The sequence below is a fragment of the Cygnus olor genome, chromosome 2, assembly GCF_009769625.2.
Source record: "Cygnus olor isolate bCygOlo1 chromosome 2, bCygOlo1.pri.v2, whole genome shotgun sequence".
Taxonomy (NCBI): domain Eukaryota; kingdom Metazoa; phylum Chordata; class Aves; order Anseriformes; family Anatidae; genus Cygnus; species Cygnus olor.
Window position 1 is genome coordinate 1,067,628 of NC_049170.1, and position 19,920 is coordinate 1,087,547.

General features: G+C 39.1%; 1 protein-coding gene across 1 annotated transcript in view; it reads left to right on the top strand.

Moving 5' to 3' along the window:
* The window catches only part of SMARCC1 (SWI/SNF related, matrix associated, actin dependent regulator of chromatin subfamily c member 1), an 82,849-nt gene that overhangs the window by 23,878 nt on the left and 39,051 nt on the right, over positions 1–19,920 (top strand). Inside the window, exons 11-20 of the mRNA XM_040549344.1 lie at positions 431–549; positions 1,843–1,967; positions 2,719–2,778; positions 3,444–3,481; positions 5,874–5,995; positions 9,414–9,485; positions 13,998–14,111; positions 14,873–15,026; positions 15,351–15,464; positions 17,653–17,712. Of these exons, the coding sequence (XP_040405278.1) occupies positions 431–549; positions 1,843–1,967; positions 2,719–2,778; positions 3,444–3,481; positions 5,874–5,995; positions 9,414–9,485; positions 13,998–14,111; positions 14,873–15,026; positions 15,351–15,464; positions 17,653–17,712 (978 nt within the window). The remainder of the gene's footprint in view (positions 1–430; positions 550–1,842; positions 1,968–2,718; positions 2,779–3,443; positions 3,482–5,873; positions 5,996–9,413; positions 9,486–13,997; positions 14,112–14,872; positions 15,027–15,350; positions 15,465–17,652; positions 17,713–19,920) is intronic.

A 19,920-nucleotide genomic window follows, 5' to 3' on the forward strand; every position in this document is an offset into this window, starting at 1 on the left:
AGGGAGTGCATTGAACAGTGTCATTTAATTTCCAAATTCTCCAATTTTTGTATCCCTCCTGATTCAGGAAATTAGTTAGGACTCTGAAAACATGCCCATTTAACCTTGAGGTCAGGCTACTCGCTGGGAAATCTTTCTTGATGGATAGAGTATATTGAACGCATCAGAAACTAGCTGCTGAATCTTGCTCTTATAGCACAGTTCTTATGTAGATAGTTACTGTGGTATCTGGGGGATGGCTATAGAAAAGTTAAGGTTTTCCACAATGTCAGATGTGTATTTGGAAAGTATTCTGGAGCTGAATATGGTGTTTTTTATGATATTACTACTTTTAGCTCCTTTGTTATAAGGTGTATTAAGGAAGACTAGCCTACAGCATTTCAATAACTGTAGTATTTGGGATGAGCTCATACCTTCATTTCTCTAACAGCCTGTACGTAGTCCAGAGAGGAGAGACAGGAAAGCAGCAGCAAGTACAAGGAAGAGAAAGCATTCTCCTTCTCCACCCCCCACTCCTGTGGAGTCGAGAAAAAAGACAGGGAAGAAAGGGTAAGTATCTAATTCCTGGAAGCTGAGGCTAATTTTCTTGAAGATATGCTTATAGGAAGATCTGTCCTCTGTCACTTTTCACACCTTAGATAATCATAATTATTTCTACAATAGATTAGTGTGATTTTGCTAGGCCAATAGTGCAATTTCCCTACTCCTCTGTAGAAATGTATTGCCTGCAGGTGGAGGAGAATCTAGTGCAAGTCATGGTGTTATCTGTTCCTCAGTGACAGGGTTCAGTGCTGCACTGAGAGTAGAACTTGTCAAATGAAAAGTTACTCAGCTGCTTCTAAAATAAACCACTTCTGGTAGTGAAAGCAAATAGTACGTGTATGCTTTTTGAAGCAGAGACATATAAATTGCTGCATTTAATTGAGAAGTTTTTAATCTGTGTAGCCAGGTGTCTTAAAGTCCACTTCTCAAATGTCACTTTACTGGAGTAGCACTTGTTGATTGCAGCTGGCCTACAGATTGGTGGTTTTTTGTTTTTTTAATCCCCTCGGTACTCATTCAACCTTTAAATAAAGGTCAAGATTATATGCAGATAACAGCTTATCACTTATGGGGTTTGTGCATGGTATGGAGGGGAGTACTTAAAAAGTCCTTAAAAATTCAAGTTTTGCTTAGTAGTTTTGTGGGGCTCTGGGGGGAAAAAAAAAGGGAATGGAAATTTATCATCTGAGATGAGAGAGAATCAATTTATTATCTGACTTTTCTGTTCCTAATGTCAAGTCTGAGTTAAATCCTGTAAGGAGAAGCTTAGGTGATTCTGGCTTTGTTTCCAAAAAGACTTTCTCTCTAAACAGAAATGATCATAAAATACATTTTTTTTGTTAAAATGAGGCAGTGTGCCTCAAAATGGTCTGTCGCCTCCTCTGTTCTATGCAGCAGATGCCTTTATTGCAACTTTAAAACGGAAAAATATATGCGAACCACTACTGCCTTGAATCTCACTAGTATGCAGGTGTTGCCAACATGCTGGAGACAGTTTTGGGTTGGAATTAAGAATTTATACAGTGGCCTTCTACAGTCTTGAAACAAGATCATTAGTTATTTGAAACCAAGAGGTACTTCTGGGTGAGAATCTGATTATACTGCAAAAGCAAACTTGATAGTGTCCTTTTAAATGTTATTTTATTTTAGCAATATACAGAGACTAGTTTTTGTTAACTCCACAAGCACCAATGTTTTCACAAAAATATTTTAACCCAATCTTTTAATCCTTCTATCTAGTGAAGAATAATGTCTAGATGAAAACGTCTGATGGTTGTAGCTGTATATGATCTCTTTTAGACAAGCAGCCTTATATGGGAAAAGGAGAGGGCAGAAAGAAGAAGATGAGCAAGAAGATCTTACAAAGGACATGGAGGATCCCACACCGGTACCTAATATAGAAGAAGTGGTACTTCCCAAAAATGGTAAAATACGTATAAACTGGATTCTTTGAATGTTAAAACAATTGCTTAAACTGTATAGAAAAAATAAATGTGTTATCAAATTTTTGGAATACTTTGTGGCCATGGGGCCAGGTAGTCTGTGCTCATCCAAACTGATCTAGACAAGGATTTGCATGGGACTTCCAGGAAAGGCAACAGATTCACCTTCTTTAGGCTTCTTGAAATACATTTATGACAGTCCACTTGAACGTTTAGTTATGCCTATTTCGGGCTTGCTCTTGCCCAGTATACTGAGTTCATGTGTCAGGATATGAAGTTTTCTGAATTAGAAGAATTCACATCAAGTCAATGGAAACCCTAGTAACAGACCTGATGCAATGGAAAAGTGTCGATTTATGCAGTAAATAAAGATAGGTCAGAAATAAGTTAGCCTAGCAAGTCCTTAACACCAAGCAATTTTGGGTGTCACATAGTTTGATGTTCATCTGGTTTGAATTTGCATGTAAGAATCATTCCACGTTGTGCAGGTGGAAAGAGTACAGTACAGTGACTGCCTCAATAGACGCTGCATTGTGTTCAGATGGGAAATTAGAGAGAAACCAAATAAATGGTTTGTTGTTCTTAAACTACACTGACCAGATGAACTCTTCTGAACTGCAAAAACTCGCCCAACAAAATGGTTTATTGATAAGATAGTAAAAGCATGTTAAACTTTGATAAATGTATCTTGTCTGATGATTACTCATAGGGATTTCAATCTCTCTTTTTGTAGTGAACCCAAAGAAAGACAGTGAAAACACACCTGTGAAAGGAGGAACAGTAGCGGACCTCGGTAAAACAAATGCAAAAAGACACGAATGCGCACACACCCCTCTTATAGTAAAGTCATGCTTGTGGGCAACAGAATAAATATTTTTAACTCTCTCAGTTTTAAAAGGAATCTCTAATTCTACTCTTCTTTTGAATTAATTTGGTTTTCGTATGTATTCCAGTTGGAATGTACTGACTGTTTCCCTTTTTGAGGCTTTTTCCTTGTAGGCATTATTTGTTTCTTCTAAAAGTGACATATGAGCTCTTCTGTGGTAGATTTTTTTTCTTATTGGATGGATTAGGCATTAGGGTGAATCACAGGTTCCCTGAGCTTTGCTGGTCCTTTGGCGTAAGAGAGAGAAACTACTGTCCCATATCCTATTATACAAGGCTACATCTAGGGCACTGGGCCAGGCAGTAATTAATTATGGATTCCTAAGTGTAGAAAAATTCTAATTATCTTTCCTCTGTATTTCTGCTCTTATGTGTTCCTTTGTCTGGGATCATTGGGTGCCTGCGTAAGGATGAGATTGTCTTAATGAAGTGTGGTCCGTTTTGCTTTCCTCCTAACTTCTCTCCCAAAACAAATGAAGCAGTCTTTCCAATTAAGCAATTGCATGGCTAGAAAGGATTCTGAGTAGTCAGGTACATTTTATTAGTTTAATTCCTGATACTTTTACCTTTCAGATGAACAGGATGAGGAGACAGTGGCAACTGGAGGAAAGGTAACAGCAGTCATTTCATACTGAATTTGGTAGAAACTGAGTTCTTCATCTTATCTTCAGAAATTTATCCCTGTAATGTTTTTAAGTGATAAGTGAAATCGAATTGGTTGCTGGTGGGCATGTTGTTTCGCTATTATAAAAATCTTATGAATAGCATGAGATTATTTTGTGTTTATAAATCCAAGATTTTAGAAATGAGTGACAAAAACAGGTGTAAAGTATTTTCAAAGAAATGTTTTTCAGATGCAGGTTTTTCAAAGGCTGTACTTTTTATTTACGTTTCAGGACTAAATCTAAACCCTAAATATGTTTTCTGATCACTTTAATGGATTTGCTGTGTAGTGTCTGTATCTAATTGCATTGTTGGTATGCCAGACACTATTTTTAACAGCTTGCTGAGTAAGATGCCTGTCTGATCAGGCAAGTAAGAAAAAGATCACATCTGTGTTAGTTCATACATTGTAGGCCTGCAGACACAGATGTTTGCATGTGTCCTTAGTTACGTATTAAGAAAATCTGACTTTCATCATACTGATGTATTTCCAGTTTTACTATATTTCAGTATAAATATCCAATCTATATATCTGTCTTACAGAAGTGCTTGAAAATCCTTTTTCAAGTTCTAAACTGGGGAAAGAAGACAACTCTAGATAAGAAAAATACTGTTTAGCCAGTAAGCAACCTTTCTTATAGGTTTTAGGCTCTGGTATCACACTAAGGAACGGTGGGTTTAAGTATCTTGGTGCGTACACATGGACACATTGCCAAAATATGATTCTTAGGTGAGCACTGTGTTTCAAGCTAGGAAAACCGTCTTGGAAAGACAGCAGGCTTTTCCAGTATGGGAAATACTCTTCTTTCTTTTTTTTTTTTTTTGGGGGGTGGTGCAGTTTCTCCACCCCTGCATGTAGAATGACCCCTTACTGTGGAACTCATGCTGCAAGTGTTCATTCCACGTTAGGTTGGGAGGCTTGCTTTTATGTTCTATCCTAAACGTTTGTTTTTTGTTTTTTTATTTTTGTCATGGTCTGTTTTCACTTTAGTGAATGTATTTTGAGAGGAGAAGGATATTGAAGTTGCGGAGATGAAGAGAGATGGATTTCTTTTCTGAACAGCCAATGTCAGGTCGATAAATAGATTCAGAAGGATGCCTTGTTGTCTCTGGAGGAATTTCATTGCCCCAAAAGATGCAACATTGGTGGTCTTAAAATCTTGCTTTAGGGACTTGATTTTTTTTAACAGCCTTTTCTGTTTCTTTGAAATCTGACTGGCTTGGTAATTCAGATAAAGAAAATCATTAAAAATTGAATTGCCTGTGGTAAGGTATGGAGTTCAACTATCAGTTGTTCTTTGTTAGAAATGCGCAAGAAATGTGATCTAATGAAAGCCTTGAAATTGCCTCTGCATACTGTTCACAAGAATCTGTGCTGATGTCATATGTAGTCTTAACTTTCTGATGGGAAAGTAATGATTTCTTTAACCTGTAAATGCATGTGACCCATTATCAGCACTTTATGCCTTCTCGTTAGAACATCTCCTATTTACTTTATTACCAACGGTCTTCTTAAAGAAACCTCTGCCCTCTCCTTCTCGCATCTGGGATCTATTAGTCTAAATTCTAGCATAAAAGGTTTGTCCATCGTCTATAACAAGCATGTTTATATTCTGTGCCAGAGTTCTCGTGGCAGGGTTACAATTTGAACTTAGTATCTCTTCTTCACAACAGAGAAGTATCCAAGACCAGCTTTATGATCGATCAATGTGAGTTTATCCAAGCAAAGATGTAGGGTAATGAGACGCAGTTTTGCAGACGTGAAATTATTACCACTGACAAGGGTTTCCCAGTAAAACTAGAAGTAATGAATCTGATTTCTTTCAACGCTCTTCTGAGGAGTGAGAAAGTTCATGGGAAAGAGTGGCAAAAAATAAGTAATCTTTACAAATAATAAAAATTGTTGCAGTGACAGTGTCTGGAGATGGCAGCAAGAGCGAGGCTGACAGCTTGCAAAGTTCTCTTGCTTCGTGCTGTATTTATCATGTCTCGTTGCAGTATACTGCAGTATTGAAATGCAAAGACCTATAGTTCTCCTATAGTTAGAAGACTCTTATAAATAAGACTTGAAGCTTGATCTGTGTTGCCAAGTATGTTCTTAAGGTTTGACAACTGTCCCTGTAAAAACTTTTTAGTGGCTTTATGCATCCTTTTTTTTATGAAAGCTGATTGTTTCTCGTCCCTGAGGCTTTCCCCACTGACGAGAGATTGCATCAAAAATTTTATGCTGCAGAGGATTGGAAAGCATTTGTTACAGGCTAACTCTGTGCTGCCTGAGAGTTCTTAAGTGTCTGTTGTTGTTTGCAGTGTGTTAACCAGTGCATTCCTTCTGTAATACAGGAAGATGAAGATCCTAACAAAGGTGATCAAAGTCGGTCAATTGATCCAGGTGAAGATAACGTCACAGAACAAACCAACCACATCATTATTCCAAGCTATGCATCTTGGTTTGACTACAACTGGTAAGAAAGTAATTTGGTACTGCGGATGTTGAGTTTTGGAGGTGGTTTCTCATAAGTCATGATAAGAGCTGAAAAATTTTACTTCCCTTTGGGTCTAGTTCTTGTGCGTGGGTACATCTTTCCCACCCATAAATTTTCCTGACATGACTTCTGTCTGTTTTAGGGAATTGGGAGTGAAGAAGGGGATTTCAGATAGCATAGATATTCTGTCTACTGTATCAACATTTTTTGTTTTGCATTGATTTTTCATGGGAGAATTAATTCCTTTTTCCTTCCCTACTTTCCTAATACTTGCATGAGGGTAAGTCCTCAATTGTGCAGGGAGGTCAGTTGTTCAATTTCGGGATCCTCTTTGGAATCATAGGTTTGTGACTTGATATGACCGCTTAACTTGCTAGGGTAACCCTGATTTTCTCTGTATACTGAAAGTTCTGTGGTGTGGGAATGAAAGGAATGAAAGTCTCTCTACAAGTCAAAACTCTTAGGTAGGTTTTTGTTTTTAATAAAAAGTTACTTTGGAAACAGGATAAGGACTAGCTGTCTGGGAAGGCTGTTACTTGAGCATGCGTTCCTTCTTAGCTCTAGGAGTTGAGGCAGTGTTTGAACTGGAACCTAAAGAGAAACACCAGGACACTTGAGTATGAGGGTTCACACGTAACCTTCAGAAGCGAATCATAAGTTGGCCTTTTTGGTGGATAACTCTTTTGTACAAGTGACTTAGGATGGGATCTGTACTGTTAGTGTAAAGTTTGGTTCAATTTTCAGCTCTGGCAAACTTTATTACATGGAATCAGTTGCTTGGATGATGTCTGTGCTAGTAGCTTGAGTTGACATAAATCCTCCTAAATAGAACCATCCATTTTCTCAGTCCCCTTGCTCTCCCACTTGGAGATGGTCCTGGAAGCAGAAAAAACAACACCACATCAATTTATAGGTGCTCCAGTTGCTTTTGAGCAGAGAAGCTTGAGGTGTACATACAGTTCTGTCACGCGTGCAGAGCGAAACGCTGCGTAGCTTGAGCTAATTGAGGTGTATTTTAACCTGAGGTAGGTACATCTATAGTCTCTGTGCTCAGTTCCCTTTTGTAAAATGAAGGTTCAGTAATACTTCCCTACTGGGAAAATTATGTCAATGGTGACATTTTGTCGTGAGCTGACTCTTCTGTTATTGTACAGGTGCCCTCTGTGAGTGGTTGGTTAAAACCTCCGTAGGGGTGTATTTGTAGCAGTAGCTGTGAGGGTGTTCCTGAGAGCTAAAGCAGCCTGTGAAGCACAGCTAAGAGACTAATGCAGTATTTCTAAAGAAACAGAATGAACTTCTCCCTGGCTCAGATGTATCTATGCTGACCTTATAAAAGGCAACCTCAAAACGTCTCTGTGACAGGAAGAGTAGGTATCCATAAGGTAGCAGGATGTGAAAAAAGCTTTGATTTTTGGATTTTGGTGCTCCAGAAACAATCTGCACATTAAGCTGATTTGGCTTTGAGGCTGAAATAACAGCACAACTGTGGGACTGACATTTTGGTGTCCCTGAGCACTTCTTTCATCCGGAGAGAGGTTTCTATAGTTCTGGGGATGTAGAGAGCATATACTTAGCGCTGTGTGGCCTCAGACTTCAGGTGTAACTGCTGTAGCGGTGCCAGAAAGATGCTTCTTGTCTTATGTACATATATAAACTACTGCCTGCAGCCTTCCCAAATTGCAAATGTTTCTTTGTGTCCAGTTGCAAAAAATTTGAAGCAAGCTGAGGAATAATTCTAATGTGCCTCTCCTAAAATGTATTATAAACAGCTGTTTTAGAATAGCCATTACTAAAATTAGTTTTCTAGCAAACAGAGAAACTTTTTGATGCTCAATTCATTTTCAGTGTAATCTTTTATGCTGTGGGTGACTTCATTGCAAGAACCAAGCAATTTGCTTGCTGCTAAAATCCGAACAGTTTATCAGCTAATCTTCCTCTTTAAGTTAATGCTGCGGGAATGACAAGAATGAACAGTGTCTGTATTGAAGGACAACTGTATGTTAGGCTAAAAACTGAAAAGATGAGAGATCATGTATTAAAAAATAAAATTTTACTTCCTTTAAAAGTAACTGCACTTGAAGGACAATTTGTTTTCCAGATTTTAACTTGAATGAAGTATGTGCCATTGTATGAAGTTACTCTCAGAAGTTATTTTAACAAGTCCTGCACCTCTGATACCTATATAAAATAAAGGTTTTCTGAATCTTGAAGCTCTTTCCTCCTTTAGTACTAGGCAGATTGAATCTTATATCCCTTATAGAATTTGCATATTAAGATTTAAAAAAAAAAAGTGGAGTAATCGAGGTCCATGTGGTCTGGCTGTTTACTCACACTAATTTTGCTTTGCAGTCAAAACCCTCTTATATATTAACATATGCCATGGAGTACACAAAATGTTCTTGTTAATTATTTGTCAGCAGACCTCCACAGGTGCCGTGACCCTTCAGGACCCAGTTTCCTTGTTTATGTTAAAAATAAATCAATCCTATCTTTTATTTAGGGAATATGAGAATAAGTTGACGAACAAGTTGATTTTATAAGTTTTTACTCTGCTGTTTACACTGTCAGGCAGGTAGTGCATGCAGAATGGAAAATTCTACTAAAAGAGTATTTATGTTTTACCTGGAACAGCTACACAAGGGAAGAAATATATCTGTCAAATAACTAGAGCTGAATTAGCTATGATCCTTACATTAGTTCACTCTTACATGCTGCATAGCACCTCATGTATCATTAGTTTTGCCATTCATACGTGGTCAGCTTTAACTCCATATTTCTTCTTGGAGTCCAAAGGGGAGGAATTATTTTTAAGAAAGTGTTAAGTTGCTCCAAATAGCCACAGTTTGGATTTTATTTTCCTAATGGACCAGGGAGGTGCTGGCAGTGCTCCTGAAGCCAGTCAGTCTCCTGCCTGACTTGTGAGCAGTAGTAATTACTGTAGATCAGTTCTGGAGTTGGGTTCAAAGCACGCGCTTACACTCCCATCTTCTAAGTATATACCATGAAAGCTTGGTTTATTTGAGGAATTTTTGTTTTCTTGGGTGAATGTTAACAGTAATTAGGCTAGAGAACAGAAAGATGCCTCTGTCGGAAGGCAGAACTTGTGAATGTGCAGACGAAAATGGGCTGCTGCTCAGTTTCCTCTTCAGAGTTTCTTTATGGCAGCACTGGGTACGTAGTTTTGCTTCAGATCAATGACTGAATGTTGTGATGCCTTTTTAATACAGCTTTGCTTATTTGATGAAAATGTTTGATTCATAGGCTCATGCTAGAATACTCAGGTTTCTAAAAAGTAGTCCTTTCCGTAAATGTGCTCTCAAGATAGTCATTTGAAGGTGTGTAGGGTACTCTGTAAGATTATTTGCGATTTGGCATTTGAATTGTGTTTTTGTTACAGTATTCATGTGATTGAGCGTCGTGCCCTTCCTGAATTCTTCAACGGAAAAAACAAGTCCAAGACTCCAGAAATGTAAGTAAGATGTGAATATAGGTGTGTGAGAGCTCTCAAGATAGAGGCTTTAGTGTCACAAATCCTTCAGTCACTTCCTCTTGTACGTGTGTTAAACAGATACTGTCTGTCAGTGCATAAAAGAAGGGAAGAGCACCTGTACAATTACTAGTAGTAGTTTGATAACGTCTGTGCGTTACTGTAGTAGTAGAGGTAAACCTTTAATTATCAATGCAATAGTTACTAGTGGTTATCCAGGAAAAAAATCAAACTAGTTTTGCAAAAGTAATATTGGAACAAACTCCTGGACTTTTTTTTTGTGGTGTAGGACATATCTTCCAGAGACACGTTAAAAAAAATCATGATATTGTAGAACCTTAGTGATCCTCCTATTTTTCTTGCTCTCTTTTCATGACATGCTGTATTTTTGAGACTTGAGAGTTTTGTGTTTAAGCACTGATGACAAGGTTTATTATAGGATGCTGTGTCAGACTGTGGAATGGATTTTCCGCAGTTATCTGTGTTGATTTCATGGTTCCCTGAGCAGGTGATGGGTAATTCTGAAAGAGCAGATGAAGGTTGGAAAGTGAATATTAGGTAGTCTGATTAAAATCAGAGCTGGAGTTGTGCAGTGCAAGAAGAAAAGCATTTGTTTATAGCTGTTCCAAACCCTCTAATGACTTTTTAATTCTGATTGTGCTTCTTAAATGTAGGTGGAGTTCTCTGGGTTGAATTTAGATCCAGTTTGACCCTATCTCATTGCCTTGTGGGGTCTGGTATCTGCAGCAGTACTTAAGTGTTCTTAATTTGAAATTATACACACACAGTTGTTTGTAAATAGCTTTCAAGAAGTTTTAAAATAAATCACAATGGAATGCTTTCCTGAAACGTTGTAGGTCTTTCCATACATCAAGTTATTAATTTCTGCTCTGATTTCGTGAAGAGACAAGATAAGCTGGTGATTTTGCATCGATTGCTTATTTTGGAAATCTACTGCAAATCTTGTTATGTGCATTGGTAAAAGTACACCTCTTCCTTGAGAATTTTCTGTTACAACAGTAAACGTAGTTATTCAGAGCAGTCCTGAAAGGTGATTGATTACAGGGAGATAGTCAATGTGCTCGTTTTTCTTAAAATGATAATCCTAAAACCTGAGAGTTCACAGAAAATCACAACGAACACCATTGTATGCTTGACGACTTGGACAATGGAACCAGGCTAGTTCACTTTATCATGTAGCAAATGTCAGTTTAGTTGCAAAGCAGCTTTTGGGGATTTAAAAACCATTTTCTCGTGAACCGTGAAATGAAGTATTTGAGGGGTCTTCTCAGTATGTTGTCTTAACTTGTGCAAAACTCTGCATTTTTCTACATAGCAATTCTCCAAATTGTTTTTTTTCCTAGCGCAAATAATAGCGTTAATATTATCTTGTATTGGTCTTCTAACAGGTAAACAAAGCAGACTTCAGAAAATGTTCTTGTACTTGAATCTCTTCTCAGGCATGGCTGATATTTTGCAAGGGTTCTGATCTGATTTTGAGGTATAAAAGATAAATTAACCTTCTCAGCCTGGAGAAGAGAGTCTGGGAGACCTCTAACACTAGCTGCCAAATGCCCAGAGGAGGTCACTGAGAGGATGGAGCCAGGCCTGTTAATGTGGCAGCAGAAAAAATAAACTGAAACCCAGCAAGTTTGAGGTTGATACCAAGGGAAATTCTTGAACTCCAAGGGAGATGAAGCACTGGGATAGGGGCCTGGGGAAGTTGTGCAATGTTCTGCCTTGAACATTTCCTGGCTGTACAAGGCCCTAATTAACCCAGTCTCGATTCAGTGTTGAGTAGGAGATTGGCCTAGAGACCTTCTGAGGTCTCTTTTACCCTGACTGATGTTGAGTCTGTGCTCTTTGCTTCCGGCTTCTCTATGTTTGAGTTGCAGATGTTACTCTACCTGCACCATAGCAATTCCAAAATGTATTTGACACTAACTCTGCTCTGTAAGTTTTACTATTCAATGTATTTTTTTTCTTTGGGGCCTTCTAGTGCTTCATGTTTAAGGCTGCAAAACAGGCAGAGTTGTGAAAACACCTTTAAAGGGTTCTCAGTCTTGTTCCTCAAGTTACAGATTTGGATAGTTAGTGGATAACTTTCCAGTAGCTGCAGCCAAAACCATGGTAATGGGTACTAGTTTGAGGCCCCCATAAGTGAGGACACCCAATAACTGCTCGTTCCTCTTGGGCTGTTGGTTTGTCTGGAGAGAGCTCGGGGACAAACGTGAAGAAACATTGCCCCCTCCAACTTTGGTTATAGGGTGGTAGCTGGATCTGGAAACGTTGCGTATTTGCCACTGATCTGGTTATCACGTGGAATCCCATGCTTCTTTTTCAATTTGCAACAAAACATCGGGTCTGCTGGCACTTGTCCATGAACCACTGCTGGCTACCTCCCTCCAAGGGAAGCAAATGAGGGACTCCATTTGCCCAGTCCTGGTGTTATCCTGGGGATGTATTTTTGCCACCACGTAGGGATTGCAGGAGTAGCACGTGGTCTTGGCATTGTGTTTTGGTTTTAATAAAATAAACATCCTTCTGCATGGAAATGTCTTGCCTACAGCTCAGTTTTCAGGCCAAACAAAATACTGTGTCTCAAGAGCTCACACAGGTTCCTTCTTGTGACAGTAGGGCCTGGGGCCTGGTTTCTGTCTGGAAAGGGTTTTAACTAAATACTAGTTGACTTTTCTTTCTTGCTGTTGACAAGTTATAGCCGATGGGTCATGTCACTCTTGAAAACAGATTCCCTTCAGGATAAACTTCAGGGATATTTCTGTCTTAGGCTTTTTTCCTCCACCTAGCAATGTGACCTTATTATTAAGCTATTAAACTTGTTTCAGCAGCCGAGAGCACTTTAAGGTAGCCTTTCTTCAAGCAGGTGGCAACCCAGTTCTCTCCAGGAACATTCAGAAATCTTCCTGAATATTCCTCTATGGAAGAAGCTCCCTTTTGTTTCTCGCCTACCATAACAACATTCAACACCTGGTCCCATAGTGGTTTTCCAGCAAGTTCTATATATAACTTCAGAATTGAGGATGTGCGATTTTGGCAGGAATGGGTCCTTGCAGCATCTGTCTGCTTATGTCTTGCCTGTGAAAGACACTGGTGTTCATTCTCTGCATGATTTATATTCTCGAGTATTGAGTGCTGGCTGCTTTTTTACACTGCATTTAAGGCATCCCCATGTTGAATTTTTAATAGGGGGAGGTAGAAATCGTTTATAACACACTTTTTTTGAACAGATCTTTGCTTAGGATCCTTGCCTATGTCTGTTGGCAGATTTGTATTTGTTCAATCTAAAGAACAGAGCTAGCAGTAACTTTATGGTAGCTTTTTGTTCTGAGCAACTTGTATTTGGAAACATTAGTACATTCCAGAAACTTACTGAAAAAGACCAAGCAGTAATGTGTACAGGGCAGGAAATGGGCTGAACCCCAAAACTTGCTTACTTGGACTGTTGTGCACTAACGTATGGGAGTAGTTTCTACTTCAGCTGTTCCCAGCTCAGTGCGTGGGGAGTGCTGTGCTGGCTTCTGGATTCTTTCCCTCTGCTTTTCAGAGATTGTCTTCTCCATTTGGTTCTCTAACCTTTTCCTTGTTGGTATTTTAATGTATAAAAAGTCCTCATACAGAAACAGTAGCGTTCCATCGAGTGTACAACTTTGGTTTTTCTGTGCAGCTTTTTTCCTTCCAGACTCACAGAGAGGACCAACTAGGATTATTTATCCTGTTTCTATGCTAGGACCAGGCCCTGTTAATTTTTTTCTGCAGCTTGCAGTCTGTTGAGCAAGTACTCGGTTAGCGACCAAGTTATAGCTGTAGTTGGAGTGCTTTGGAGTGGGGGCAAGAAGGATGACCTGTATTTGGCCTCTTTCCACCAAGGATGCAGTGTCTGTCTTCTCGAAACTTAAAACCTAAATGGAGTGGGTATACGACCAACTGTATATCCCTGATGTTTGAAAGTATTGTGTGTTTGTAGTAGAGCAGAAGCAAAGGTGCAAAAGAAGGGGCTTGCTTTCCTCTTCATAATATTAGTGCTGGAAGAGCAGCTATATCAAGGAGTTAACCCATCTTTAACCTTCCGACATGCCTGGTTCTAGACTTCATACTACTGCTTTTGGTTGCAACGCTTTCAAAGTACTCGACAATTAGTAGGTAACAATTTGAGTTGTTTAAATTTGAGTTTTACTTGCCCACAACTCTTTGATTGAGGTTTAAGTGTGCCTTGTGCTACTAATACAGTTACAGAGAAAATCCAGAACGAAACATCTGGAAGAGATGGATGGACCATATGCAGTGTATAAAACAAATTCTGCTTGCATATTTTGATACTGATTTCACCTTACTACATTACATCAATAAAAACTAGCGGGAGGTGTTTGCTTGTCAGTAATAAACGTGTTTGGAGAAGGTGAATCCTAAAATACGTATTCTAAGCTTTGTTAGACACCAATGTACAATATGAAGTATGTACCAATTGTCTTTCAGATACCTCGCTTACCGCAACTTCATGATTGACACCTATCGCTTAAACCCTCAGGAGTACTTGACTAGCACTGCCTGCAGAAGGAATCTGACTGGAGATGTGTGTGCTGTAATGAGGTAAAAAGCCAGTCAAACAAAAAAACAACCACGGATCTTTCAGCCATTGCTTTCATTTTAACAAAAAGAAATAAAAATGGAAGTGCTCCAGTGTGACAGGAAAGGTGTGGGCAATAGCCCTTGTGCAGCCGATTAGCAGACTGTTCCATGTTTTATGGTAACAGGAATATGTTATACTATCCTTTATTTATAATATTTTGTGTGCTCACTGAACCATGCCTGCAAAGTTTGGGTCTTAACTTGTAATATTATGGTTCTACTGTTCAGTACAGTGTGTGGAGTTCTCAGAATTCCTGGTTTTGCAGTTAAATTTTGTTGGTTTTATATGTTTCACCAGTCTTAAGTTGTGAGGTACAGCAGAGTCTTAGAGTTTGGAACTTACTAAAAGTAGATCCAGTGAAGAACAGCTACAGATAGATGAGGGAAGCAAACCAAGGGTTGTGCAGCCCTCACATGGATATTACATCTGCAAATGGCTCCATGCATGCAGCCCTCTCTCTGCTTTGCCTTTGTCTTTAATGATTTCCTGTTATCCAGAACCAAAAAGTCATGCTTTGTTTTAGCTAACACACTGAAGTGATACCATCAAGTCTGCACAAAGCTCATATGTAATTGCATTGGTCATTGTGATTAGTGGAGGATTTTAGGAGATTATGGACCAGTTTGATCCAAAACCAAAGCTGCTTCCTTTGCTGTCTCCTTTCTACACAACCAAAATGGCTTTGTTTGTTAAGATTTTAATTTGTCCTGTTGTCTCATAGAGTACATGCTTTTCTGGAGCAGTGGGGTCTCATCAACTACCAGGTGGATCCAGAAAGCCGTCCCATGGCAATGGGCCCTCCTCCTACTCCTCACTTCAACGTGCTCGCTGATACGCCCTCCGGCCTGATGCCTCTCCACATCCGCACTCCCCAGGTGAGCCCCACGGGTGGCACGAACTGTGTTCGCCTTAGATGCGAGAAGTTTGTAGCTCTAGCCAGTGTCTTGGAACATCTTAATAGAATAACGTATGCGTGTTTTGCTGAAATGTTCTCCATCTAGGTTTGGGGCTTCAAGTAGTCAGATTCTCTAAAGTCAAGCCTGCTAGTGTTGTGTGTAAGTGATATTATGTGAAGACATCTCTACAAGTCACGTTCAGCTTTTTTGTTCGTTTTGTGTTCTGCTTGACATTGGTCTGAAAACCTTCAATAACTTCCAGTTCCTGACCCTCTGACCTGTCTTTTGTTCTGTTGTTTGCAGGTTCCAGCTGCTCAGCAGATGCTGAGTTTTCCTGAGAAGAACAAAGAGAAACCTACTGATCTACAGAACTTTGGACTTCGCACAGATATTTACTCAAAAAAGACTTTAGCAAAGGCAAGTCTGTCTGGATTTTTTCCCCTGTGGCTTCTATTAAGCATTTTTCCTTAATTGTCCCCCACTAGATGACAGTGAAATGCCTTATGTTACTCTTTATATTCCTGTTTTAGATTTCTTCCTTCTCAATGTAGGATGTTAGGATACCTCACTCAGTTGTATTGGATATCCAGACTTGTAGAAGTGAAAATCATGTGCCTATCCCCAGCTAGTCGATACCGTCAGTCTCCAAACACTGAATTCGTGTTACATTTTTTGGATGTTTTACTTGAATGCTTCAGAAGCAACAAACTATCAAATAATTCAATACAGAAATTGAAATCTTTCAGCAGCATCTTTAACTATCCTGTTTTCCAAGACTGAGCAAGGTTTTTCAGGCTGAGAGCTAGAAAGCCATTTAATTACAAACGGTGTCACAAAACCATTGCAGGGAACTTCTTAGCACCATCTTTGCAATTTATTGTATAATTAGTTAAGTTTTGAGATGCCATTGCAGTGATGTTACTGATCCCATAACCTGTTGACTTTAACTCCTGCTGGTGTCTGATACCTGCGTGGGTACTTGATAGTGCTTGAAGTTACTGCAGGAATATGAGCTTACTACTTCAGCATAGCCTTCAGCCTGGAAGGTCTGCAGTGTTCTGCTGATTACTGCCTCTCTTGGGCTGACGTCAGGCTAATTCTGTGTAAATGGTTTCTGTAAGTACAATGATTATTGTGCTAAGAGATCACAAGATAACTATATTAAATTGGAGGGAGAAAAAAAACACTACAACACCACACAATGTTTTTAGAGATCAGCATTTTTTATAGAGCCTGATTCCATATCACATTTCATGGAGTGACGTAATTCTTTTAGTTTAGAGAGAAATATTTACCACATTCATAAACCTTTCAGTGATTCTAGACTTCGGTTCTGTTTGCAAGCATCTGTAATAAACTTGAGCAGACTTATTTGCAGAAGCTGATTTCCCTTTTTGTTTTGCGTGTTTGTGGCAACTGCACTTCTGGCCATTCATACCAGCCTGCTTGAGAACTGGCCAGTAGCTCAATAGCTCACTTGGATTAGTATTTCCTGTGGGCTAATGATATTTTTGAAATGCATGTTGAGATAGGATAGATTTACGTACCCCTTTTCCTTCTGGTGTGGTTTTACACAGAGACATCCAATCTAGATAATTTTGTTTTATAAGCAGTTGACAACATGATTTTGTCTTTATTTGATGCCTACAGATTAGGGTTACTGTAATAGTGGAAGAGTAAGTTTTCACCAAGAGTTTTGTAGCTTCTAGGAAACCTGAGAAGTTAACCCCAGTGTGCAAATTTGGAAGAAGTAATGATAAGAGCAAGTGATTGCTAAATATACAGATTATCTTGCTGCTACTACTGCTGTCTTTTCAGATAGCTCGTCTCATTATCCGTTAAGATCTTTTTTCTCTTTACAGAGTTACTGCTTTTAGATAGATGAATGGTATGTGTTGTTTTTTCTTTTGTTTTTGGACCAACGTGTACTTTACACTTTCCAGTCTGCCTTGGAAGTATACCAGAGGTTTGAGAGGTGCTGAAGTTTGGTTGACATAAGCCCTGCTCTGTCGAGAAATGTGCCCTTTAAGCTGACAGTAGCCCACTTGTGCCTGAATCAAGTAATTCCATCTCCGTGACTGACAGCAGCATCCATCTTCTGTGCAGCATCTGATGAGGGGCAGTCAGATATTGTGCTCTAGCTGTTAGCTGCTGCTGTTCTTTGGCGTGAATTGTAGAATGCTCTGTGTAAACTGCTCTGTTCTTGACTTAATTTCACTGGCCAAAGTCAAACTGACTGGAATGCCATCAACTTTCCTGGGGGTTTTTATTATATGGAAAATCATCTTTTCAACTGGCTGTATTTACATGCAAGGATAGGTGGGAGCCAGGAGAAAAGGGTACCAAACCGGCACCCCCCCCCCCAAACCTCCCCAAAACCTGCAGTAATGCACTTCCCGGCATGTTTTAGCTATGTTAGGTAAATTTGTGAACTGAACTTGTGTATTAAATAACTAGGTGTTGGTGAGCTGTAGAAGGACTGTTGTAACAGGTCGGTGCTTTAGATATTGAGTGAACCAAGTAACAAAAGATTCTTCCCCTTTTGTTCTTTTTTTTTATTCTGTGCAAAGAAACACATTTCACTTTTTTTCCCCGTCTTTTGTAGAGTAAAGGTGCAAGTGCTGGAAGAGAATGGACAGAACAAGAGACGTTGCTGCTATTAGAAGTAAGTTCATGAGGGGAAAAGAAGTGAAGACCAGGAAACCAAAACATGCAGGATATTATGCATTGAAAAAATCTGTGTGTAGATTAACTTTTTTGAAGTAGAGTTAGAGGACAACTGCATCCTTTTACAGAACTGGAATAGCAAAGCGGAGTTTGTAGTGGGAAGCTATTTCTACATATCTGGAGGAGGAATGTGGTTGAGTGTCTGTGTGCACAAGGCTGCTTGTCTGTCTCTTGTGACTGTGGCTTCTGATAAAAGGTTATAAAAGGTTATAAATGGTGATAAAAAGTTACAGCTCTGCCTCCAAACCATCTCTCTTTATTTGACCATCATTGCTACAAGAATGCTACTACTAAAAAGAGATGGCAGTAACATCTGTGTACTCAAGGGGCTTCATGAACTTCAAGGTTCAGTTCTATTGAACTCATATGTGCAACTCAGAAATTAGGCGTTTGGGAACGTGTGCATAAATTCAAGAACAGATCTTGCAGTGCAGAGAGGTCTTTTCAAGAATTACGTGAGATAACTGGAGTCACGTTGGTACTGTAAAAAATAGGTCAAAGAGTTGTTGGCACACTAGATCAGGTCTTTGTCTCCAGATTGCTTAGTCTGAAGCTGTTGAATACGATAATTCTCAGGTCTCTTGGATTTCCTACCTAGGATGAAAACCATCAGACGAGGTGTACTGCATAAGTACGTTCTGATCTTTCCTACTGGTGTCAGGGCAACGTGGTTTTTCATAGCACTTTGTCAGAAGACTCTAGGTGGCCTGAAATAATTAATGTGCTGCTGTTTCCTGAAAAAAAAAAAAAGTGTGTATATATATATCTGTCTTCTACTGAGCTTTCTATTACAGGAATGTTTTCTTGGTGTAGATGTTGGGTGGGATTTTTTTCTTCCTTTTATATAATTCAGTTTCGCTACAGTTCAGCTTTTTTTTGTGAAAGAATTCCATTTTGGGGTGGTTTTTGTTGTTTTTTTTAACTTATAGCTTAAACTAGCATGAAGCTCTGTGATTGCTCTGGCTTTCTTTTGTCATTAAGTCCATTGAAAATTTAAGAAATTTTATATGGCAAAGTTTGGACAATGGGTATTAACAGTGCTGAACAATACTAAACTTTTGTGTGACTTCTTTTCTGAACTAGACAAAGTACCTCAGCAGCAGCATACTTTGATTCAGCCTTCACTGATACAGAAGTGTGTTCATCAAATAGCCAAAACAGCTTTTTCATGTCAGACAGCACACTGTTTAGCCCACATTTTTGTGTCAGCATGTGGAAGAATTTTGCTTACAGAGTGAAAACTGCTAAGATATTGTTCATGGTGTTCTTGTATGGAGCAAACTTAGGAGTAATATCTTGATACGCTATCGTCTTTGCTTACTATTATTAATATTTAAGATTCATTCTTTTGTGTGTCTGTAACTTATGATCATACATAGCAAGTAGTAGCCTAATTAAATAATCCAGATGGTGTATTCATTTTTCTTTTAAAAAATATAACAACAAAAAAAACTAAGTCTTGAGATTGCAAATTCATTTAATGTGAGTTTAAATTAATAATGTTCTTCGTGGATTTATCCTATGAATAAATCAGTGAAGAGAGTATATCAGTTCAAGCATAAGTAATTCAGTTATAATAAGGCAGCCCAGTCCAATTAAATCCTCAGGGTAGCTTTGGGCAAATATATATGCAGTGGAGTTCCAAAGAATAAATCATATCTAAAATAATTATTGTCCTTCCTCCCGTTGACTGAGTGAATAGGGGACGCAGGGGAATCTCGTTTCCCTCCCAGAACCATCTTCCCTGCCACACTGCTGCTCTATGTCTCCGTGGAGTTAAAGGCACTTTCAGCTATTTATAGTAAGGACAACTGTTGGGAGAGCTAGTTTGTATAGCAGAAAAATAGGTAATGAAAGGGAAAGAGAGAAAAAAATCCTGCATGGCCATGAAAAGCAAAACTTGATGTAATATGCCAGTGTGACTGACAGTGGGTAGACAAAGACACACAACTTGAGGTGGAATTAGGGAAAGTGAAATTAACGTTGAACATCAAATAAATACTTCCCCGTGAGTATGACCTAGTGAACTGAGAGTTTGACTTCTTTAAGCACTGCGGCAAGATGTGAAGGAGGTCAGGCGAACGGTTTATAAGCAGTTAGGGACCGTTGATCACTGCGGTATTGAGCGGGCTGTCCAACGTGGCTT